A 25651-nucleotide genomic window follows, 5' to 3' on the forward strand; every position below is an offset into this window, starting at 1 on the left:
TCATTCTAAGAGGTTTTGTGAAGTGATTTCAGTGCCTGTAGCGATAGACAGATTGATGCCATTTGCACCTGTCAGAAAGACTTACAGCTGCTCAGAATGATGTCACATTCCAATAAGAGCCCCATTCTCTGCTGCCAATTGGCCATATCTGTTGGTGTGCCGTGAAATGACAAACGTTACGTAATAGAGCGTTGGGACTTGACGGGAGGTTGGCGAAGTTCTGAAAATATACAACGGCACCATGAAGTACAACATGAACTGCGTTTTATTAGCACACAATATACACATTATCAATCAGTCGACGATATACTTCAGCTGCTGCAGGATGTGTGATCAACAAAGTACAAGATGCTAAACCAGGTTTACACAATGAATTCTGAAGGACATTATTGGCAATTCAGACACAGTCACGTCCCACTGTTGGAGATATTTCGTATCGTTATAAGTGGTTGAAAAAATACTTCAGCACTGAGGAGTATCAGGTACAGAGACATCATTTTCACCGAACATAAAAATAATAATAATAAAAAAAGATCAATAAATAAATCAATCATATATACCATATAAATGTAATAGCTATGTGGAGGCTATGCTTTTTATTTAGCTTTTTGTTCTTTTTAAATTCATTTAACTGTAGCTGGTATTATAACCCTTTACACATTTAAACTCTGAAGGTGTCAATACTGAAAATACAGTATTTTTTTAATATATATATATATATTTATCATCAATGTTACCGTTATTAGATAAACTCGCCAACTATGTACACATGAGTTTGTGGCCATGCTAGCTGAACAACTAAGATTCTTACCCACAATATACAGTCAAAGCATAAAGCGGTCTGGATGTAAACATCTTGTGCTGAGAATAATAATTTTGCAACTATGCATGGTTTGCAACATTGCTATGAAAAACAAAGTACCTATTGGACAAGAAAGGCAATACATGACACACTCTGCCTTGATTTCGTAGGGAAGGGGATGGTGGGAATTGTACATAAATACAGATAAGTCTCTCTCTTGTTTCTCAGGGCATCATTATCAGTCAATCGCGTTTTCGAATCCCTTCTGCTCCTTTCGCCACTCTGTGCTCGTTCTACTCCTCCAGGTCTCCAGGCCCAAGCTTTCCGTGCTTCCAGCTCAGTCTCTCTCTTCTTCCTCCTCAGATAGGATGAGATATGAGCTTTATGAACAGCTGCTATAGTGTTCCATGATATCAAAGTGGGGTCACGGGTCGGGGGGACGTGTCACCGGTGAGGGAAGCAGCAGGAGGCACAGAGACACGGTGTGACCACATGAGTATGAATAATCCCGTTTGGATGCGTGAGTGTGTTTTCATCAGGGTAGGTGTGTGTGGAGCATGGGTTAGCAGCTTTGTGGTCTTTGTTCCATCGAAAAGTCTCTTGCTCCTTTTTTTTCTTTCTTTTTTACTGGCTGGCTCGAAGGGAGGCGAGGTGGTCACTGTGTTGGTTCTGAGCCCGGAAGCGCAGCCTCTGCTTGTTGGACTTCTTCTTTTGTTCTTTGGTCCGGGGGCCCTTCCCCGAACCGCCTATAACAAAACAAACAGAAAAAGCTAATTATTCCCTGGAACTGTTTGTCTCGACTGATCAAGACACAATCAAGAAACGCTGTAAGTAATGAGCACTGAGACCATTATGACGACACATCCATTTCTATAAGCCATTTTGAAATAATAATCAAGAAATCAAATGTTTTCAGTTGCAGAATATTCACGATTAGGAACATAATTAAGCCAGGTTAATCAAATTCCCATCCTGTGTATCATTAAGCAAACACCATCTTTTAAACTTAAAACTAAATTATACTTTAACTTACGTTAAAAACTAAATTATGCATATTAACAACAAGTTTGGGGTCAGTAAGGTTTTTAAATGTTTTTGAAAGAAGTCTCTTTATGGTCACCAAGAATGCATTTATTTGATCAAAAATACAGTAAAATACAATAATATTGTGAAAAATTATTACAATTTAAAGGAACTGTTTTCTATTTGAATATACTTTAAAATGTCCTTTATACCTCTGATGGCAATTTTTAGTGTCACAAGATCCTTCAGAAATCATTCTGATATGCTGATTTGGTGCTCAAGAAAAATTTCTTATGATGGACAGAACTTTTTTTAAAATGAACATTAGGCCTATAAATGTCTTTACAGTAACCTTTGATCAATTTAATGCATCCTTGCTGAATAACAGGATTAGCTTCTTTAAAAAGAAATTCAAAAATATTACTGACCCCAGACTTTTGAGGTTGACCCTGCGTCTCAGTGTGCATACTATCCAACCTATCTCCCCTAAATAGTATTGAAAATTACTACTATCACATAGAATTTAGTATATGCACATTGGGACATGGGCTGAGGTCATTTTTGAGGTACAAAACAAGTAAAATAATGTTTTACTTTACTCAATAAAAAAATATAGTCTTCCCCTTAACCATTTCTTGGAGTTTCTTAGAGGGTTAAAACAGCAAGAGAGACCTTCAGTTGCCTGTTAATGATGTTTTTATGATTTAAAGACAGCAGCTCTCCGAGCAGAACCCCAAACCAAATGAACCTTTCCTCACCCCTACTCCCCTCCTCACACTCCAGCTCAAAAAACAGTGGAGCAAAGTGCATAACACTCATTCCCTTCTCAGCCAGGCATCTCAGACCAGAATTAATGCAAGCCAGGTGTCGCAGGCAAAGCATTCTGGGAAAAGCTGTTGTGGCATATCGCACACAACGAACGAAGGGTGGCTCGCTAAATCCAACAGTGGCAAATAAGATAACGAGGTGCGTATGATTGAGTGTGTGTGCGAGTGTGTGAACGTTCAAAGGAGAAAGTGTGACTGAGAGGCACAGAAAATTTGTCAGCAGGGGGAAAAACGAGTCAGACTTGGATGCCGGGTGGTATCTGGATCCCGATCTGGCACACATTCTCCACTAGCTGTGCTACGGTTCACATACAGGCTGCAGAAAAGAATCTTTCTATAGTTGTATTTCAAGGCCTGGCTCACAGTCTTATTATTGCACTTGTTCAGGCCATTTAGCACCACAAAATGAGGCAAGGCAGCATAATGTGTGGTGACTTTATCTCAAGTGGGCCTCTCTCTCAAACACGGTCCCAGTGCTTGGCTCGCTCGCAGCTGCCCGATTGCCATTCCCAGCCCCACGACGTGAATTCTGAGAAAATGATTTTCTTAAGTGGAAACAACCCTGAGAAAATGCTCTCTTTTGGTGGCATGAGAGAGAGAGAGAGAGGAAAAAAATGTAACTATTTCGCTTAATCTTCCACCAGCAATTTCCTGCAATTAATACAATCGTTCTATTTTAGGACTGATTTCTTGTGGTCTTGCGATTTGGCACAATGCGAAAATGTTGTCTTTACACAACGGCTCGTTATGCCTTCAGAAACGCCTCGAAAAGCCCTTCGGGTCCATTTTACTCAGTTTTCACTGAACCGAATCTCCATGTGCCGCACATAAAAACAACAGCAACAGCGAAGCCGTTGAACCTCTTCGATAAATGTCGCTTCCAATTGCTTCAAGTGAGCTATAACGGATTTACTCAGGCACGACATGCGAGTCCATAATGACCACAGGCAATTTCTTTTCGTTTTCCGTTTTAAGAGGGCCATTTTGATTCAAGACCGTGTGCTTTATAAACATAGTCTGCAATATGATCAATTTAGGGGCTCGGTTTGATGGCAGTAAAGAGCAGAGGTCTACATTAAAAAGACCTGTGTTGCAGGCCAGAGCACATGTGTGTTTTCCTCCCAACCATTAGAACAATATCCTGTCTCATTAAGTTCTGTTTATAGAAGTGGAGGGCAGTGTGATTAAGTAGGAGAGAACTAAACTTCAGGCTATTGCTGATCAAATCGTTCCAAAGACATCAGTCAAAAAGACATTAAAGGACAGGTTTTTCTAAAAGCCTATTGTAGGAAATGTTTGTCAAGTTACAAGTTACCAGATGATACCTGGGAACCAGTTTTTGGTGGCTTTTTCTGGCTGGAAGTGTCTTCAGGAATGTCCTGGCTTTTAATGTGTACTTAAAAATGGAAGTCGTTATCAATTTAGCAACATTGTTATTCAACTAGCATTGAGTTAAATAAGTTATCATTAATCTCATTAAAGTTCATAAATTTAATTTATAGTAGTCTGACAATGTAATCTGATATATCGTAATAGTACTATAGTATGGTTGTCCAAAATTCATCCATGATAACATATCAGAATTGACGGTTGAACCCAGAAATGTCCCTAATTTTATTTCAGAAATCCATCTAATGAAACAGGGTCGAGTAAAAGTTCCTATAAGTAACAGCTTTCATTTACACGTCCCATCAGATGCACAAATCATCACTCATTTGTGAGTTCTGAGAAAACGCTGATGGAAATTTTGTTGCATTTCATAACTGACAGCTAGAGGGCAACCAAAACTAACCGAAAGCCTTGTGTCTGTGCAGGTCAAAACAATGCCTGAAATGGAAAATCATATCAAGATGTCTGCAACTATGTCATGTGTCTCAACCTGAATTGATGTCAAGCATAAGATTGTTTTTATTAGGTCCGTGTTTGTAGTTGTGATCTAATATCTACAATTAATTGCCAAGTCCAATTAGCAAGGTTCAGAGAGGTCAAAACTACGCTGTGTTGCGCTACAACACTAGTTTGAATTACAGCGGAGAAACGTGAGGGGGGAAAAATGATGTGTTTTTAGCATCTCTGATTGGGAAAGCTGAACGCAACCATATGCAATGGTTTTTATCTATAAACATTGGTTTATTTTTCTTTCTTTCTTTCTTTTTTTTTGTGGAATTAAAAAAAACAAAACAAATCTTTCCGAAACTGATTGCTTTCCTTTTGTAGATAAAACAAGCATCTGCCAAAAGACACTCAGTTTTACATGACTTTCAGCTTCAAACAAATAAACAAGTTAGTGCTAATCAGAAACAGTGCGCTTGTGCGCGCTCTAATGTTCCGATATCTGCACGGAAAATTAATTACCTCTCCTTGGCAACAAAAGAGAGAGTTTTCCCCTGAGTGAATGAGTGTCAAGAAAGAAAAGCAAAGAAAAAGAGAACACAGGTGTAAGTTGAAACACATTCTGTTACTGTACGTCTGCGTGATTTCCTCATAACTTTCTTTCTTCTCCTGGTTTCTGCCACACGCATGGATATGATCTGCTGAAACACCTGGCAATGTGAAATGAAGCCCACGGTATACCGCTTGGGTGGAAGTTCCACTCCCAACCACAAATTCCTTCACCACATGATTTGACATATTATTCTCTCCTTTCAGTCTTCTACTTGGCTCTAACTGCACTGCATGCCATCAATATAACATATCAGTGTTATTATATAAATGTACAATATCATATAAATGTTAGTTTTTGATGCAAATCTCAAATTTTGTGCTTATGGAGCTAGCACCATAGGTTTAATTCCCAGGAAATGAAAAAAAAAAAAAAAAAAGGTATATACCTTGAATGCAGTTTAAGTCACTTTGGATAAATTTTTCTTGTGCAAATAAGTAAAGTAAATATTAATATTTTAAAAGATAAATACAATTTTATATATATAATGTAACATATATATATAATGTAACATTATAACATAATAATGTCACATTATTTATTATTCTATACCAAAATATCAATCAATCAGTCAATAAATAATCATATTTAAATAGGCAAATATTCATTAAAATGGATAAACTAAAATATTTACACTAAATGCACTTAAATAAATAATTATAATAAAACAAATAAATAAATATTGTGTAATATTCAGTTATATTCAAGTTTATTTGTATAGCGCTTTTCACAATACAAATCGTTGCAAAGCAGCTTTATAGAAAATTTGAGTTTCTATTTTAAAGTTTCTACATTATATTTAGAAGAAGCTTATCAAAAACATTCTTCTTATGCTTCAAGTTATTGTAAAAGGCTTCTATAATAAAAATTAAAAAAAGCGCTTTCCAACCAAAACAGTGACAAAGTCCATAAAAAGTCCACCTATTCTATCTAGTCCTGGCAGTCACCTGCGTGACCAAATGAAAAGATGTCCATCCAGCCTTAAAATCCATCCCAAAGTGACTTCATCTGCATGACTCAAGTAGTTCAGGAATCGAAAGGCCTAATCTTATCAGCACAGCATGTGGTTTAAGGAAATCGATGCCTGACCTCGGGAAAGCATTACAAGCGAGCGGTAAATGGGCCTCTCTGCTAAGGCTCTTCTTCTGTTCAGAACCTTCTCATCTTTCAAGGGATCAACAATTAATAATTGCCTTCTTTGCTGCTCCTTAATCTCATCCACTCCTCCCACCGCCTGCTCTAAACGGCAAGAGATAAAGAGAGAATGAGGAGGAAAGACGCAAAAAGGAAAACAGGGTATGAGGACTCATGGATGTAAGAGATGAAATAAAGCTGCAGTTTTGGTGGTCCATCATTTTCACAAAGATACCAAAGGCAAAGTCATTATTTGTGAGTAAAGGAGAGGACCACTGGCGCCAGCAAGATTTGATTTCAGTGGCAGAAATTGGATTAGCAGCCATTAAGGGCCTCCTAACACACACATTTATAATGCTGTGAAGAGATGCGTAGCTGCAGCCAGCTTCCCTTGACTTACAGCGTGGACAATGTGTCTGGAAGGAGATCCAGAGAACCTGGCAGAACACAGAAGGGGAATTCACTAAAGCGTTGAGTCAGTTTTACACACAGCATTTCAGCGCTAAACCCTGTTTTTCATCAACGCTGTAATCCACTTTTACTGGCCTAATAACTGCTAGTTTCTATATAAATGAAGGTAATTATAGATTGGCGAGAACTAATTTCCTGGCGTAATGTTGTAATTTTCAGAAGTTTTATAGTGATCAAAACGGCAGTTATTCATCAGATATTAGGAGATATAAAAACAAATAAAAAAAAACTAATTACAGAAAGATTCCCTGCACTTTTTTATTGCGAAATATTATTTCCTCTTTGCACTATATTGTAGTATCTTAAATAAAAATTGCCATTTTCTTTCTTTCTTTTTTTTTTTACTTTATATTGTCGTTTATTATTTTCCAACAGGCACGTACTTAAATCACACATACATTCATAAATGAATAAATTCATGAAAATCAATAAATGATAAATGCATATACATATAACAAATAATAATTTGAATAACCATTTTAATATAAAATAGTTAACATGAAGAATACTTTAAGTAAAATACAGTTACATTATTTTAATTATAATTTATGCTATACTTAAAAATACTGCCATCTAGAATGATTTATTCAGTAAGTGACTTTTTATTAGCAGCACATTGTGTAGCTAAACACTTAAGTGTAGTTGAACTACTTTAAATTATGATAAGCATGCAGCTTAAGTTACAGAATTAAAGCAGTTTCCACAACACTGCCCTGAGAAGATGATACTTTATAGGTAGAAGTCCATCTTGCTAACCAGCTGACAAGAAGCTGCTCTGCACAGTGTCACTTAGCCTAACAAGGTTACTCTGGATCATACCTCTCTCCCCTCCTCTCTCTCTCCCTCTGAAGCTCTGCTTACTATCAGGAGGAATGATTTAAAACACATGCATTCCAAACTCAAAGCTAAAGTTGAGATTAGGTGGGTCATTACTGTCTTAATTCTGAGCAACGGTAGAATTGTAAGGAGATTCAGGAGCAGGTGAGAGCCTCGTTTCGGTTCTTTGAAGATGTCCGTAAAGATCATGATTTTTATCACGAAAACAAACACACATGACTGGTGCAGTGATTAATCTGGTGGCTAATATTGGACTGTCTTAAGGGCATAGGCCAGAGCTGAACTGGAAAAGACTGGACACATTATTTATTAATATAATGCAAATAATGCATTCAGAGTTGTCAATCTCAGTCTGAGTTAAGACTGATGAATTTTAAAATGTATTTTCTGTTTACATTATTTAGTTATTTATGTTAAGGCTTCTAATCTTGCCTGCATTTAATCAATAAATGAGGACGATTTCAGTAATGTAAATCCTATTAACAATGGCATTTTATTAAAAGTAGTATTGTATAAAATAAAATATAACTATTAGATGAAAAAATTAAACAAAAAATAGACATTGGAATACTAAAAGTGCTAAAACTAACAGTAATATTTTTATTAACAATAATAAAAATGACAAAAACACATACAACTAAAATTACAATTATTAAAATGATACACCGAGTAAAAAAAAAAAAAAAAAAAGTGTGATCAATTACTCTATTTTACGATTTAAGTAACACTATCAAAGAATCCCAAAAATAGAAAAATGGAATTGCAGAAGAAAATTTTTCAGAGAACATATGCTGAATATATGTTGAAGTGAATTTTCTAAAACCAATGCCCAATGTGTTACGTATAAATAAATGTATAGAATAAAGTAAAAAAACAAACAAAAAAAAAAAAAATATATATATATATATATATATATATATATATATATATATATATATATATATATATATATGCTTTAAGCAAGACAAAACTATTTACCAATGGTTTAGTACTAATTCTTAAACATCTATTAAATATTAAAGCAAAAAAAAATAAAACATAATACATGGAGCTATGAATGTCCACTATGGTGGTGTCCACTATGAGTTATCACAGTGATGCCAGGTGCCGTCTATGCCACACACAGAAGCTGATATTCCTTCCACCACAAACCCATAGAGAAGGCTGCAGAAAAGCTTCTGTGGTCTCCTATCTGCCTGACTGACTCACCCCTACATCTGGGCCTAAGTACATAGAGCTGTAGTCTTGTGTCCCTCAGTAAATGAGGCATAATTAGCTTTAGTTTCATTTAATTACTGCCTAAATGTTATGTTACATTTCTGACGAGCGACATAAAAAGCTTCCACAACTTTATCAAAGTGAACCTCTGCGCTATTTTAGTGAGCATCCAACTCTATTACCAACCAGCACTGAGTAAATGGCAATAGGATGTTAAAAAACATCAAGGGGATACCACAAATTCATAATTTGTGTCGTATGTTACAATTTCTCAAATGCATAGTTTCTGATAAGGCAAATGATGGCTACAGCTGGGGTAAAAGTATTCAGTTTTTCTGGAGTCACTTAAGTGTATTTAAACCTCAACACGGCACTTTGATCTGTCAGATTTACGTAAACATCTGTTTCGTGCTGATAGAACGGAGGAATGAGGTGGTTCTTATCAATTCAGCTATCGTCAGAGGAAAATAACTGATGTGTTGCATTACACGCTCAGGCATTTTATGATGAACATCATCGGAATGTTTGGAGTGTATTAAGAACATCTTTTGTTTATAGTACCAAAAAGGTGGTTGCTAGAATTAGCTTATGATTAAGGCTTCTGTCTTCACTGCCTTACAAACCAACAGGAAAATATCTCGTCCCTGGAATCCGTCACTTTGAGCTTGATTAACTGTACAATTAATGTATGTTTAAAAGCACATTTTCATGTTTGCCTTGAAAATTGAGAGGGGAAAAAAAACATTTCAACAGCTTTGCCAAGGATGTGACCTCGTCACACTACAATTACACAAACCATTTGATGGAACATTTGTTTTCCATTTTACTCCTGAAGCTGCATTTCCTGCGAGGGCTCTGGGTGATGGGAAGTACGGCCTGTAAGTGTGCGTCATGGCAAATGAGAACATTGTAGCCTCCCTATATAGGGGCCAAGCCTCAGATTTTGTCATGTACTGTACATATGGATGCAGAGGTAACACTATTTTACACCATGATGTGCAGTTGAGTTGGCAGGAGAGTGAATTTATGTGAATGAGTGAATTTTGCGAATTTATGGGAGACATTTGGGGCCGCCACCACTGGGACTTAAGTCCATGTTAAACTCATTCAATACAATGTGTTCCATATATAAATACACTCCGAGGTGCATCCATACTATAAAGCAAACCTGTAGACTTCATCTTGAACTGAGAACGTATCTGTCGTAGCCCCGTCTGGGCCATATGCGTTTCTGAGCTGTTCGCCCGGCACATTCAGATCTGTTTACTCTTTTGTTCCCCAAGGGCACTTCTGGAGGATGTAAGAGGAAATTGTGCAGCATGATGTGTTCAGAAACAAGGCCTTCAATCTCCATCTCCAATGGGGAACGGAGAGGAAATCTGCCTCATGTCTCAAGAAACAGGCTTATACCCTAAAAGACAGGCTTATACCCTAAAACTGGATAGGAGAGGAGAGACCCTCTGTGAAATACAGTACTCGATGTCAAGGGGATCACACCTGTTTGCCTGTCCTCAATTCATAAAATTACCTTCAAAGAGCTTTCATCTGTCAAAACGGGGTGCTTGAATCCTTTCGAGACAACTTAACTATAAAAAGTCATACAAGAGTTCTGTACTTGCGCCTGTGGGGCTGTGAAGTGTGTTTTGAAGATCTAGGTGCGAAGGTACCTGTCAAACCAAAACAACTCACCTTAGTGAAACTGACAGCTTTTATCATCTACCTACGGAGCCCTCCTCAACTCAAATGCCCCGGTGCCAGTAATTCCCCTCAGTTCTGTTAAAGTACTTCTGCTGAGCTCTTTCAAGGCCCAACAAGGTCAGGGGTTTCACACCACAGCAATGGTAAGGAAAACAGGAACATGTCAGGGAAAAGATCCAAAAGTAACTAGAAGGTAGCAAGGATTTGTTCTACATCCAGGTATTAAGTATAAACACTGGGATACGGAGTCTTGGGAACTGGATAAACATTGAGAGAGCAAACAAACCAGCTAAAAATGGGGGGGAAACATTGAGGATTTATTTGATTGCCGTATAAGCAACTATACTGAAATGACAGTACTGAGTAAAATCTGCATAAATTTAGCAAAAAGAAAACTAGAGTTTCTACCAAGAGCAACTGCACCATTTAGACTATAATACATTTGGGGTAGATTTTTAATTTAAAGCCAGGATTGGGCGAAATTCAAAGTTGTTACTTTAATTCAAATTCTGGAACTGAATCGGAATATCAATTCAGTTCTGAATAGTGCACAACCCATGTGTTTATTTTGGTGCATTTACACAATTGTAAATCGACACAGTCTCTTTTGGTTATACCCTGCTGTGTGTATGCAAGCTTGGATGTCCAAACACCTAAAAACACAGGAATCTAGCAGCAAACGACACTTTGTTTTGTCTGGGTGTCTGTTTCGTTGGTCCAAGCCTCTGAATGCGAGCGGGTCAGAAGCCACAGCTTCCCTCAGTATCGCCAGGCTCTGATTACAAGCTGTGATGTCTCAATAAAAATGCCCGAGAGAGAGAGAGAGGACAGAAGATTTTAGCGGTTGAGTTGGTGCAACTGTGCACCAGATGTTGAAAGTCATACCCTGCTCCCAGCTAGCCCCGAAGAGGGGGTGGTCTAGGCCTTGCTAGTGTCCCACTGATATTGCGGGCACATGAAACGGAACCTCAGCATACACACTATCAAAAGTGGAGCTTATACATTAGTGCTTATGTGTGGGAATGTATGAATACATGTTTATTGAAGGCTGTGTGGAGGAAGTGTGTGGCCTGTCATGTGTGATGTGTGTACGCCTGTTGTGTGTGTCTGTGAAGATGAAAGCGTATGTGGGGCCTTGCGGAAGGGCATGTAGTGGGCTATGCAGAGGCCTGGAGGACAGAAGGGCCACGTTCAAATTGCAAACACTGAATGATTGCAGCCTAATTAGAGTGATGATAAACGTATGATACTATCATGAGAAAGAATAACCGCTGAAAGTCATGGTAACTAGAATGTATATCGCAAAATAAACATGGACCGACTTAGGTTTTCAAAGGAGAAAGAAAGGAAGAAAGAAATGCCCATTTATAATGTGTGATTTTTCGGTTATCGTGTATTTGAAAAAGAAAGAAAGTATGTAATGTAAAAAGGATGAAATAACCAAAATTAATAATATGTTTTCTGATCAGTTTTTAATATCTTCAAATACAAGCTAGACAGACAGACAGACAGCAAGAAAGAAAGAAAGAAAGAAGGAAGGATGTATGTATGGATGGATGGGTAGATCCCCCTCACACCAATCCTTCTTCTATAGGACTCCACTTTCAATGTTCATGTCTGTGGTATGACGACAGATTCTACATATAAAAGTCGGCGGATCCTTGGGTGTTTCAAATATTGCTTTCTGAAGACAGTTGCTGACAGAATGACGGGCCATATTTATTTTGGTCGGAGTAGGGCACTTTGGGGCATTCTCATACAAGGAATGTAACTCTGAAGAAATAAAAAAAGTGAAAAAGATGGCCAGGGACTAGTAATGAGTTTCGCTCCCTGTGGAAGATTTACCACTGGCAGAACTCCTCAGAGACCACAGGAATTTAGGCAGAGTGTGCGACACACACTGTAAAGCAGGTGAGAAGTTGCTTCAACTGATGCACTCCCTGACTGACAGCTATTACTTTTAAATGGTTTTTAGTCTTCATTGACCTGGTCTCTCCAGTAGGGAACAAAAAGTTGTCATTCTAAAGGTTGCAATTTTCAGCTATCAGGGGGGCAATCAATATAACTTTGAAGTAAGAGGGTACCTCTCAATGTAAACACAGTGCTAAACATCCAGCAGATTTTAGAGTGAGATTGACACTCAAGCTAAACATGCTTATCAAGTTAGCTAGGCAGATTGCTTTGATTATTTCTTATTCTCCAAAGTCATAATACCGTGTAGATGTCATAATTATAATAATATAATAATATTATAGAAGTCAAGACACTGTTATTTTTTGGCTTTCATGCAAAAGTTATATGTTATCACTTAATCAATATGAAATCATAGCTCAAGCCACTTTGGGGCAGGTAAAATAGAAAGAAGGTTGATTTTAAATTATAAAAGTGCCAAAAATTCTTTCTTGCAATCAAGCACCATAAGAAAAGCCAACACAAAATTGCAATCAGTAGACCGGAATATCAATATCTCAACAACCTGTTAGAAATAATTCAATACAAATCATTAAGGATCAATAACTATTGATAAATAGCATTCACTGTTGGCCTCCCACCAGATGCCCATTCTCAAACACTTCATCTTCGGTCGGACGTTTACTTTAGGCAGACACTACAATCCAAAGTGACCTACAAATGACAAACGGTCTGAAAGAAGTGAGCGATTAATTATACAGAGCCAATAACATTAGCATTGGCACAACGCAGGGTTTAAAAAGACGACCAAAAGGGTACAAATGGACATAGAGGGAGGATATATGGAGCTGCTGTGTGAATGCAGAAAAGCATGTTGGCTGCGAAACAGTGGCCTCCTGCTCCCGTGTCAGTCCTGCGGAGTCAGCTAATTAAAGAAAGATTAATCCATTGGCACACCAGTCACAACAGACCTGGGCGCAAGGCACGGATAATCACCCAACAGCCAGCCAATTAGTGAGCTCCACTTGCCCTGGGAAAGCAGCGCACACTGCGCTCCTGCTCTATCCAATGATAGCCCGCAATACTACCCAGATGTAAATCACCATTTATCATTCCTGAATTTCAACACCGAGTCAGGATCTCATCGGGAGTCATCATCTGTGGATCACTTTCTCCTGCGAGAGGCCCAAGTTTTAGTGGGAAGCGCGAGCAGCCTGACAGTTATTAAATAAATAAGTGCAAACACACACTCTCGCGCTCAGCAGCGGTGGTGAGAGGCGTCCGCTGTTTGTTTTGGAGGGGCACTCGGCACAGGACGAGCGTAAGAGACTCGCATAAGAAGTGAATTAGTTGTCTATGGAAGCTCGCATCTGTAGCAGGAATGTTTGACAGTCAAAAGACGTTCAAGTATGGATTCGGATTTTGGGTTTCCAAACTAAACACAGGCCCCGAGTCAGATCATGGCGCGTAATTAAAATGCTCGGAGGACAAGGTTATCCTGCCAAGCCCCCAAATTCAGTCCGCTAACTAACCATAAACACACCAGTGCCGCACAAAGCCACGCACACATTAAAACAATACTCCACCAGTGTTTTCTCTGTGGCACAGAGGGGCATGCCTTGCTGCGGGTCTCCTCCTGCTTCCCTCAATAACAGATTAAAGGCAATTACTCCTCTGTGGGCATCACTTTACCATAGTCTCCATCTGGCTCCCAGACTGGCCTGGACTGACAAGCAGAGGATTTTGGGGGGGTGTGGGTGGAGTTCTTTCACAGTGCTACTGGTGGCTGGATGTCCGTCAATCCTCATCCGAAAGGCAAACAGCGCCTCTGCAGTCACTGATCTCTCCACAACATTTAAAGGGAGTATACGATTCATGATAAAGGAGGGCTAGCCAGGAGGGGGTGAAATATTGTTCCTTTAAAGCCCTGTGATGCAAGTGCAAATACCAAAACAACATACACAATAGATTAAAAGTATAGTTGATCCAAAACCTATGCGTTCCAAACCTATTAGACTTTTTGTCCATACATTGAAAGTTAATGAGGTCCAAAATAGAGGTCTGCAGGCCCGCTCCAGAAAGATTCTATACTGCTCCCGCTAAAAATATATTTGATTTCTTTTCATTCCCACTCACAAACTTTTTGTTTTGTCCTGCTCCAACCCACAAAATCCTGCTGGTAGAGACTGACACAGATTTTTCAGTTTCGTTTCAGTATGAAAACGAAATCAAACCACTGTCCATAGGCTATTTTTAGCCACACACATCAACATCTGAGTTCATCTTGATGCATTTGTCGCAGCTGGAAAAAGTAAGGTGCTTTTCAGAATATCCAACCCTGCACTTGTAAACTATCTATATTTTTGCTATGGAGTTGATGAGTAATTTTCAACCTTAAAACTTAAAATGGTCTGACTTTATATTTGGTGACCTTAACTACTATATACTTACATCAAACATAAGTATAATGTACTTTTTGTGTTCATATTGTATTGCAAAACACTTTTGCTGCTATTGAGGTGGGATATGGGTAATGTTAGGGACAGGTTTTGGTGGTATGGCTAGGATTAAGGGTGGGTTAAAGTGTAAGGGATGGTAATTACACAACAGTGTAATTATAAATGTAATTGCAGAAATTAATGACAAATGTAATTAGATGTACAGTGTACAGTGCAGTGTACAGTACAGTGTAAAAACATGTATGCACACAAGAAGTGCATTGTATCAAATTATTAATTTAAATACAAGTACAAAGTAGTTAAGGTCATCTATTATAAAGAGGGACCCATAAAATACATTTGGGTAACTTTATATTTATCAGGAGTCCCAAAAGTAACTTATTTTCCCACTTCCTGCTCACACATCAGTATCTTCCCCCCACACTCAGCAATTCAGTTGCCTCGGGACTCCTGCGGGAATGCAGACCTCTAGTCCAAAACAATACTGGACCCCAGTGACCCCACTGTGAGAACAAAAACAGACATTTTTCAAGATACCTGGAAAAGAAAGTCATAAAAGTTTGGATCACACAGGCTTACAGTACATCTAATTTTAAGTTCAAATTGCAAAACGGTTCGCCACCTGTTTGCTACCTCAATTAAAAAAATTTAAAGGCATCCTCAATTAAATTCACCTTTTGCAAGAAGCCAAAATGGCAGGTGTTACATTTCAAAATGACACAGGATCATCAGTTACCTAAGAACATGGAACTGTCACAGATATCAGGGCATATAGGAAAAACTATATGTTTCTCTTGTTTCAGAAATGGGAAATCAATTACACCATGCAAGGCTCTCTGGCCCTGAGCTATAGAATCTAGAAACCACAGAAAATCGTTACGAGAAGTCAAGCATGCATATCACTGTGCTAAGCAGTCTCATTCCTGAAGTAAAATTTTTTTTCCTGATAGAGCCTCTTGAAAGTGGCACAGACGTGGTTATGAATGCCACAATATGCCATTCAATACACCATTTCTAGCTGTCTGAGGATCTAAAAGCTATTTTGCCATGGACAGCAAAATTATCCAAAGTCTCAATGTTGTGTTTGTGTCTGAACCTCAGTCACACTAAATCCAATGTTAGGAAATTACTACTAGGATAAAGGAGATGATTGGAGGAAATAATAGTCTGAGTTGTTTACACAACATTTAATACAATTGACTCTAAGGAACCTGCTGCTAGTTGGTTGCAGAAAGGAAGAGGGCTTTGTGGAAAACCTTTGCACAAGGAAGGAAGAGAAATCTATCCTCAGAACAGCGATACTACTGACAGACGCTCCCTGCTGGAATATCACTCTACAGAGCACTTTCATGACAGAATAGCATTGTTCTCTCTCTAGTATGGCTGGTCAGTCAGTCGATTTGATGACAGGGGCAGGGTTAGGTACAAGCTGGAGCTCAGCAGGCATTTCATTTCACAAACAGCCGGGCGACTATTAATAAATTGTGTTTATGGCCCACTCTATACACCACCCTGAGGAGTCCCATCATGCTGCCAGAAAGAGGCTGTCTAACTTGCTGGGAAAGGCATGTCTTGATTTTGCTGAGTTAGATGTGTTCCTAGGTCAACATATTTTATTGACCCTGGATCAACATTTTAATCAAACATTTTAGTCTTGACCATATCCCTTCAGCTAAACCTAATCTTAACCGTAAGCAATCCCTAAAAGTAAAAAAGTAATCACATAAACTATAAAATGGTTCTTCAAATCTTATAGGTTAATCACAATGTTGCTCCATGATCAACAAAGATGTGCTTTGAAGGAAGCGTGGCTTTAAAGAGTGATTAGCGGCGAGGGTGAGATCTTATGCTTTCAAAGCTAGCCTCTACAAAATCTTTCCCTACCTTTAAATTTCACTATCATCAGTTCAACAAAACATGTCTTGAGTTGACAAGACATTCACTCGAACCTCATTTAAAGGAACCGGTTCATAAGAGTCATTTGTTTGTGTTACAAACACACTGTATCACTGTATGTGTAATGTTGTGTCCTGATGATACTATTTATTGATCATATTTATTAATAATTGTTTTTAAATCAATATTATGATTTTGGTAATAGTACAAGTTCATTAATACATTTTAATACATTATGTATTATGAATTAACAATGATAATTATTATTATTATTTATCATATATTATTTAAAGCGTCTGCTAAATGTAAATATACAATTATTTATCTGAAATGATATCCTTCATAAAATTCAAACATATATATGATCTTCATTTTAAAGTAACCTTTTCTTTAAGATTTTCATTTTTGACTTTATTGTGGTAGAACAGATTAGAGGGAGAGAGATGGGGGCTGGGATCGGGATAGGTCTTAAAGTCGGGATTCGAACTTGGGATGCCTGTAGTGCAACGGCGCTGCATGTCAGTGCACTGCCCACAAGGATTTCAGCCCCGAGTTAAAGTAACTTTTACCAACCTGAAATGTTAAAAAATTAGTATATGTAAAATTAACATTAAATAATATGAATAAATGTTGTAAAATATTTTTTCATTCCATGCTAGCTATTGCATTATCTAATGTTAACATGAATATTAACAGAGTTATTAATTAAAGAATCACAATGATTCAAATTCTCACAACCCTAGTAATACTCGAGGCTCTCAAGAAGTACAAACCCTCAATCTAAAGGAACTGTAAATATCTACAGAAAAAAAGGGCGTACTAGTTATTGTTGCACTGGTGCATGTGAGTAATTTAAACGACTGGTGTCCAGATGTTTTCATCTTTTCTTAAGTCGCATCTGCATCAAGTTCAAGCTAGGGCTAAATGTCTGAAAATGATGTCCTGTGACATTTAAGCTCAAAGAAATGGAAGCTGGATGATCAGATAAACAATGCCAGAAATACATTCACATGTAGAATTCCTCTGATTTTATTTACCTTCTCGTATTTCCTGCCTATGTCTAATCCATAGCAATCTGCAAGGTCTGCTGTTACGTAATCTTATACCTATTTCCACAGGCTGGTGTCTAGTATCTGATGTTATGTGCATTATGGTAATAGGGTAATATTCTAGCACACTCCCCCACAGTCACCTTTTGCTTCATTTTTCTTCTTATGTAGAGCAATTTGTACGGCAGCAGGGCATACATAAACTTACACATGCGTACATGTTTATAGTCAAGCTGTACTCCTATTTATGCCTCACGGAAGTAATTTGTTATACTGCAGAGCAAAGCTGTCGTATTAGGTAGCATTCAGGGACTTATTCACAAAGTCTTTGGAATCCAGTGTAATGTCGGGGGCTATGTTATCCTGGCCTTTCGTTTAATGAAGACTTTAGACCATGTACCCTTATTCTTATCTAGAGGCTTTGGCTAATTCCTGGTCAATCATGCACATTAATTTCTCTGACAAAGTACTTACACTGAGATGTAAGACAATGACAGCAACAACATTATTTCTACAGAATATCATATAATATCCAAAGAAATTAGCAGTATTTCTCTAGTAAGTTCACTAGTAGTCCCTAAACACAAGTTCTAGTGCACTGCCTTAAACACAAACTACAACACGATCAGTGTAGTCAGATAAACAGTCAGATTGTTTCATGAACCAAAAACATGTTTCATAAAAGATGTGAAGAAAAACGGGGATTAAAGTCCAAAACCTGACTTGAAATAACCTAACAAATCAATTGGTACTAAAGTGGTTCCATAAACGACAATCTCACTAATTCGATCCAGATTCAATGAGTCAGGATAATTTGATGTGCACGCTTATTCTTAAGCAGCCCTCAATGTCGAGTATAGGGCCATGGCAAACAGCAAATATTTGTGCCGTTTAATACATTAAAAACATTGTGTTACCTCTTATCAGGTACAATGTAGTGAGATTAAAACTAGTAAACTAGTTTTATGAAACAGCTCCCAGTGTAGCATGATTCATTAACAAATTACTTTTATGATTCTGTTTAAGTGAATCATAAACATTCTGCACAACCAGTGTAGTTTGATTAATGCACAAACAGCTCTTTTGAACAGCTTCTTTTCATGAATCAAAAACATATAGTGTGACCAGAGTAGCCTGATTCACTAACACGGAACTCTTATGAATCAGTTCTTTTTAGTGAACAAAAAATATTATGCACGATCAGGGTAGTCCAATTCACAAATATATGATCCTCATTAGCTTGTTTTTTTTTAATGAATCAAAGAGGGAGTTATTTTAATCGATAGTTAAACAATATAAGCTACCACTTTGAATCAGTCTGACAAATGACTCGCATTCTGAACTTCAAGTTACCATTATATTCAGTGATATCTGTATCGGAAGTATTATGTCAGTACCGTTACTGACTGATTGAACCATGTGATGACTTGCCGTTAAACATTTCTTGGTAAGTTTAAATGTACTGTAAGCATTTCCTCAAAGAGGTAAACTCTGTTAGTGACTCATACTGACCATATTACCAAGAAGAACTTCCATAAGCTTACTTGCAAAGTGATTTCTAAAGATAACAAAGGAACAGCTTCACTCAGTGTTCAGTTAAGACTTTAACAATGGCTCACTGACCTCAGATGAGATAACTGAGACCAGTAACCATGAATCACAATGCCAGTTTTTAATTAAAAATGACTATAAAATACTCTTGGAAAAGGTCAGTGGGAGCTAAATTAGGGAGGGAAAAATTCCTGTGGAAAGAGCCAACGTAGGGTACAAAAGGAAGACTTGTCAGAAAATGACTCTTTCCAACCTTCTTTCTCCACCTACAACCACTGGATGGGGAAAAGGGCCATGTGACATATTCACTCCATCAGCACCTCTCCAAAGCAATTGTCAGGGTGTCTATGTACAAATGTAGGCCATTTTTTTAAGTCTTACAAATGATTTGAGTGAAGATGAATGGATTCTGCTTTATCGATGCACTTTTCAAAACTGGTAATAGCTCATAGAGCAAAATTCAGTTTCTGTAACCTGATACTGAAGTGGACTTAATGGAAATGTAGATATAGTACAAGACTGAGGTACCTAAATAAACAGTGGAAACTGAGTAAGTTCAACTTTGTATTGCCTCAGGTCTCTGGGTTGAAAATTAACCTTTCCATAATCAGTCAAAAAACGTTCTCAATGTGAATTTGCTGTCCTTTACTGACCTCCGAAATTGAATTTACATGTGTACTCGGTGTGACAGTATCATAAGTCAGTGACCGCAAAAGATTTAAGTTTATTCAGGTGAGCAGAACGAAAGAAGCTGCAAGCAAACGTCTCGATTAATTATCATGGTGAGTTTTCCCTGATAAGCCCTCCTGAATACGGTAATTATTTCCACGAGTAAACTTGGCCCATCTCTTCTCAAACTAAACCCCTTATAAAATATGTTTCCTTGGCTCTATTTACTCAAAAAATATTTTCCCTCCGATTTGACTTCTCGTTTTAGTGGTAAAATACATGCACCACCTACCGCAAATAACTCTCTTATAGAGAAAGGAAACAGAGTACCATTGAGGAAACCTGCACTTCATACTTTAAGGAATTCCACTGGGAGGAGAGGAGAATAAGTGAGAGAACACATACGCTCTCAAGAAAATATAGAAAAAAAAAACTAAGGCGAGCTGGCTAAAGTGAGCATGGAAAAATACTAATAAATCATGAATGAAAATGCCAGTCGACACTGAAAACCCAAATCGAGGGGTTGAGGTTAGGCAGCCGCCTTTTCAGTCAAAAAAAAAACAGAGCTCAATATTAAACAGGTGAGATGCAGACGAAAAGGCCGCAGTGCTATTTCCTTCTTTGAGCGAAGAAGGTTTGGAAATCTCATGAAATTGACGATTTGCAGATGGAATGGATGATTTGTCTCTTAAACAAGGGCTTGTATTGAAGGCTTGAGCACATATGCTGGTTCAATTACACACACTCACCTTTTCTGCAATGTCGCATAGCCATTTTGCATCTCCTGGACTCGGCGATGGTCGGACATGGTATTGTGTCCTTTGGTGGCTTCTTCACAATATGCCGTGTTCGGGTTTCCAGACCCCACTTGAAACCACAGGTTTTGTTTCTTCTGGTGCAGCTCCCCCAGTCACTCCACTGGCCCACCTCACAACCCTCTATTGGATGAAACACAACTAGAATTTAGAGAACTAGATCATGATGAAAAAGTTTGGATATGATAAGATACAATACGGTAATAGTACACCCAATGAACGATATCTTTAATCAGATAAGTTTAAAGTTACAAAATGGAGATTTTAAATATCTTCTGTGGACTGAAGAACTGAAAATTAGATGTCTAAAATCGATCTTAAACTAATAGCTGTGTTTGGGAACTTAGTAACTGGTTCTAGCTGGTCAGAAAAAGTGTTTAACTCTTTCAAGCCATTTGCTGATTGATCACCCACTATATGTCCCAAATGCCAGCTTTACCTTTTTAATTGGTTTGACGAGTTGGTCACTGGTATTGAAGTTGATCCATCTAATGATAATGACCAGTTTGGAACAACTAATGACCATCTCCATCTGGATTCTCTAGTAGGCTTGTATAAAAAGGTTTACTTACCTCCACACTCCATATTGTCCTCCAGAGGAGCAAAGCCCTCTGGACACTTTTCGAAGCAATGGCCCTTGTGCAAGTAAAAACCAGGCTTGCACTTTGTGCAGAATTCTTTGCTGAAACAGGCCTCGCAGTTATCTATCCTGCACCCTGTGAAGAAACAAGAGAGACAGACGTCAGTCGGGAGAGCAGACAAAGCCTTCTGAAAGGTGGGGGAGGGGATCGTTTGGTTTATGGTTAAGGAAAAAGGCATTTTGATGCATTTTGAAAATTTTCTCTTTAAGGGAGTGAGATATATTCCAGTGCAACTTCCTCTGACATGCATGTTAAGCTAGGGAGTGTGGGGTGTGAGAGTTTTTAGGGCTGCATAGAACTCCAAAGACGTGATGACATCCGGAATGAGAAATTACCTCATCATGACCCCTTCACAGAAAGAAAGCATTCAAGAATACAGAGTTAGAAGTAAAGTTCTGTTCTCATTCGCTCTCTTGACTGAGCAAGTGGTAGCATACTTTATTGGCATAAAACCATAACTAATAAATCTTTTCTCTTTTTTTCAAGAAGGTAACATGAAATTGCTCAGCAAAAAAAAAACAAAAAAAAAAAAAACTTAAAATCATTAATTATTTGCATGATATATGAGCAAATTTTCAGGAAAGCCTCTGCATAAAATCACGATTGGCATTGAAATCTAGAAAAGGCCACAGTCTAGGCCTAAGTGAACAGATTTATTCTGATGGAGTTCTTCTGTGTTAACATCAGAGTTGGGTGGAAGGAAAAGAGGGGTCAGGACACTGTGAAGGAGGCAATACCGCCGCACCGATCCTCCCATGCCCCGCCTTGCCACAGCATATCAAGGGCAGCATGCCAGCATTTCATCAAGTTGTGACTCTGCAAATAGCACGTCAGGCAGAGCAAAATTACATGAGATACACCAACAGGGCGATGCGCTGGCCTGCATAATTAAAAGGAGCCACTGAGAGCTGTCTAATTTATGGCGCATCTTTAAAGCTTCTTCAGAGGCCAGATTGCCTGATAGGCACTCAGATTACAGCTATCTACAACCATGTGAAGCAGGTTGCAGGTTCCACTCAGGTACATCAAGGCACCGTTCATGGATGTTTAGCGGAAAGATGGTAACTTTTACCAGTCAACAGGTAAGCATACATTTAAAAGAAAAAATCTGGCACATTACAAAGAGATAACGCATGTGCTTTAATCTCTGAACCTCTCTGGGTTTCGTGAAGGTTCTCACCATCAAACCCCCCTAATTAGACCATCTCCAGCAATCCAGCCTGTCTCCACAACTACATTCCTTCCCAACAAACGAGTCCTTCCCCTTCTTACTTTGAACCCCTGAAGCCTCCGCCCACTTTTTCTGGTCTCTCACGCTTTCTTTAACCAGTCCAAACAATCTCATGAAGAGAAAATAACACACACATATCGCAGTCCAACAACCACAATCACCGTCATTTATCACTCCCATGCCAATGACTGTGATACGGTATTTTTTTAACTTTCACAAATTTCAAAACCAATATTTCTAGTGCTGCATGTCAAGCATCTCTCCTTAAGCTTAATTATAATAGGTCCAACCTTAAAATTTCATTACTTAATTATTAGCATTAATTATCAATAATTAAGCAGATCAGTTGTTTTGGGAGTGATATGCAGTGTTTTAATTGAACAAATGATAAGATTAGATACTTAAGAATTTGTTAGATTTACAATCAAAAGAGATCTTGAATGAAGCAGAATGACGAACCTTATCGCAGTATAGGGATTGAACTTTGTGTTGCCAGTGTTGCCAAGTCCGTGGTTGTTTTTCATGTCCGCTGGTCGAAGAAAACCCAATCCCAATAACTTGATATTTAGCGCCTAAAATGTGAACTTTACCAAGGCAACCCTTCCAATAAACGTATATTTTAACCCCGGGAAGCAATTTTTTATCGGGGAACCTCCTGGAAACGCGTTTGGTCTAGTTTTGGACCAGTTTTGAGAAGCAACTGGTCAGGATATGTTGTGAAAACCTTCCAACCCTGATCTGAATGCACGTGCTGGGGATATACTTCTAATTACAGGAGCATCTTTACTGATGAGATGAGCATGAAAATCGCATTTGATTTTTTGCACAGCAATACTGGAATTTCATTCAACCGTGGCAGGCAAAGAAGACATTTCAGCCAATAAGAATCTCCCTTGACTTCAGTGAATTCAAACATATCCTTGAGATATGGCCATGGGTCATCCCTGTCGGGAATCTCGGGATCATTGCGGGCAGCAAGAGCTGCACTATCACCTATTTTAGCGGTCATCTTCCACCTTGAACTAACTGCTGCGTGAGCGTATGTTGGCAAAGAACTCGTGAAGTCGCGTGTTCTTTTTTTCAAAAGAAAACCAAATTTCTTCATTGGTTTGTAAAATCAGTGTAATAGATTCTTGAAGCGGGCATGGGGAAATGTATCGGAGTAAAAAGTAAACTTTGTCTTTAATAAAGTAGTGGAGTAAGATTGAAAGTAGATGCAAATAAAACATACTCAAGTAAAGATCTCATGTACAGATCCCCGAAAAAAATACTTAAGTAAAGTAGCAAAGAATTTTTACTTCGTTACTTACCACCAGTGATTCTTACTGCTAAGCCATGGCTGCAACAAATACTGAACTGATGAGACACAAATTAAAGAAACGAGCCAGGTTGTCTCGTAGTTTTGCTGCAGGGCAAGAATGTAAAACATGCCATTGAAACCAAAAATAAAAAGTACATCTTCATCATGCCATTGTCTTTAACACCCTTGTCTTTACATCAGCCAAGACACTGAGACAGAACTGCATCTTTTGTTTGATAAACACGTGCTCTGGCCGGTCAAGTTACACTGTGCTGTAGAGATCTTGGCGTGGAGTCTGAGGAGAAGAAGAAGGCCACACAGATGGATCCACTCGCTTTTGTTCCCAAAGTAATCAGAGCTCTAAGAGTCTCTATGTCCCTACATGTCCAATCTATGACAGGGAGCAACAGTTAATAAATGAGCTTTGTAATAGAAAAGCCGCCTCTGTCCTCCGCCTGATATATTGCAGTCAAAGGAAGGCTGTCATCACCTTTTGGATCGCTTATTTCAACAGGGAATTGAGGAGAAAAAAGTGAAAGAGCAACTATTGGCACACTACTCAGACAGTGACTGGACTGACTTGTCATGAAATGTCATTTGTCATCCATGATCATGTGCAGATGCTGCAATATCAACAATCGCTCTAAATTAGTAATGCTATACGTGTCTAAATAGGAGTTTGGGTTCAAGAGCCTCATTTGTATCATTGAGAATGTATAGATCAGGGGTTTCAAATCATAAGATACACAATTTGAAATTATTTAAAATAATTCATTCATTTATATCTGTTTGAGACCCCTGTGCTATAAAACATGTTTTTTGCAATGAAGGTGGTCTTCTATTCCAATAGAATTAACCTTGGTGCCACTTTTGAAGGCCTAGATGATAACAGGAGTCTAATATGACATAATTAGATCACTTCTCGTACAGACATGGGAAAAAGGACAAGCGGTGGGAATCTGATGAAACCCAATGCAAGAGGGGCAAAAATAAGCCTAAACAGGACATTAGAGGAAGCTGAAATTGCCTACTCTGCTGCAAACTGTTGCTTGTGATTTATGTTTGTCCTTTTTTTCCACTTGGCTTTCAGTGTGGTTTTCAAGTCAAGTGCATGTTGAGTTGAATCATCAAGCTTTAGGGGTGATCTAATCCTGAAAGACTTGTGGCAGGAATGCCTCTCTGCTGTGGTCTGGATGAAACAAAAAAAACAATAAAGCAAATTATACTGTGGACATTCGAGCCTGTGTCATATTCAAGCGGCTGTGAACCACGTTGGCCAGGGCTGTTGAAAGTTTACTCCATTTTTAAGCAATTAAACATGTAACGGTAACTTCTTTTTCTACTAAAAATCGACTTTTAATCCTGTATGGCAGTTCCTTGTAAACAAGGGGTAAATTTGTTAGCCGGTCCTGAGGTCACAGTAACCAGTGCATAGTATTTGGCAGCCATCTGCGGTGCAAAAGGGATGCCCATGCTTGTGGAGTGCTAAATCCGGCTACATTTTTCCATTTCTCATACTGAAAGTGCCTCGCTGAAAGAGACTGTCCCATCTGACCTGCTTTGTTTATGGTGAGCACATCATGTGGTTGACTTTCTCACACCCAAAAATGTCATTTTGCTGTGCCAGTGGGTACAACAAGCCCTCTGGGTTTTTTCTTAAGGAGCTTGGAGCATCT

The 25651-nt window shown here is 38.4% G+C and overlaps 1 protein-coding gene across 1 annotated transcript in view; it reads right to left on the reverse strand.

Annotated features, from left to right (window-relative positions):
• Positions 1-247: 247 nt before the first annotated feature.
• LOC127974401 (R-spondin-2-like) overlaps positions 248-25651 on the reverse strand; it is a 52739-nt gene continuing 27335 nt past the window's right edge. The window contains exons 4-6 of the mRNA XM_052577635.1: positions 21376-21519; positions 20738-20926; positions 248-1548 (exon numbers count right to left, since the gene is read on the reverse strand). Of these exons, the coding sequence (XP_052433595.1) occupies positions 1427-1548; positions 20738-20926; positions 21376-21519 (455 nt within the window). The 3' untranslated portion in view covers positions 248-1426. The remainder of the gene's footprint in view (positions 1549-20737; positions 20927-21375; positions 21520-25651) is intronic.

Source organism: Carassius gibelio, chromosome B16 (genome assembly GCF_023724105.1).
Source record: "Carassius gibelio isolate Cgi1373 ecotype wild population from Czech Republic chromosome B16, carGib1.2-hapl.c, whole genome shotgun sequence".
Lineage (NCBI taxonomy): Eukaryota > Metazoa > Chordata > Actinopteri > Cypriniformes > Cyprinidae > Carassius > Carassius gibelio.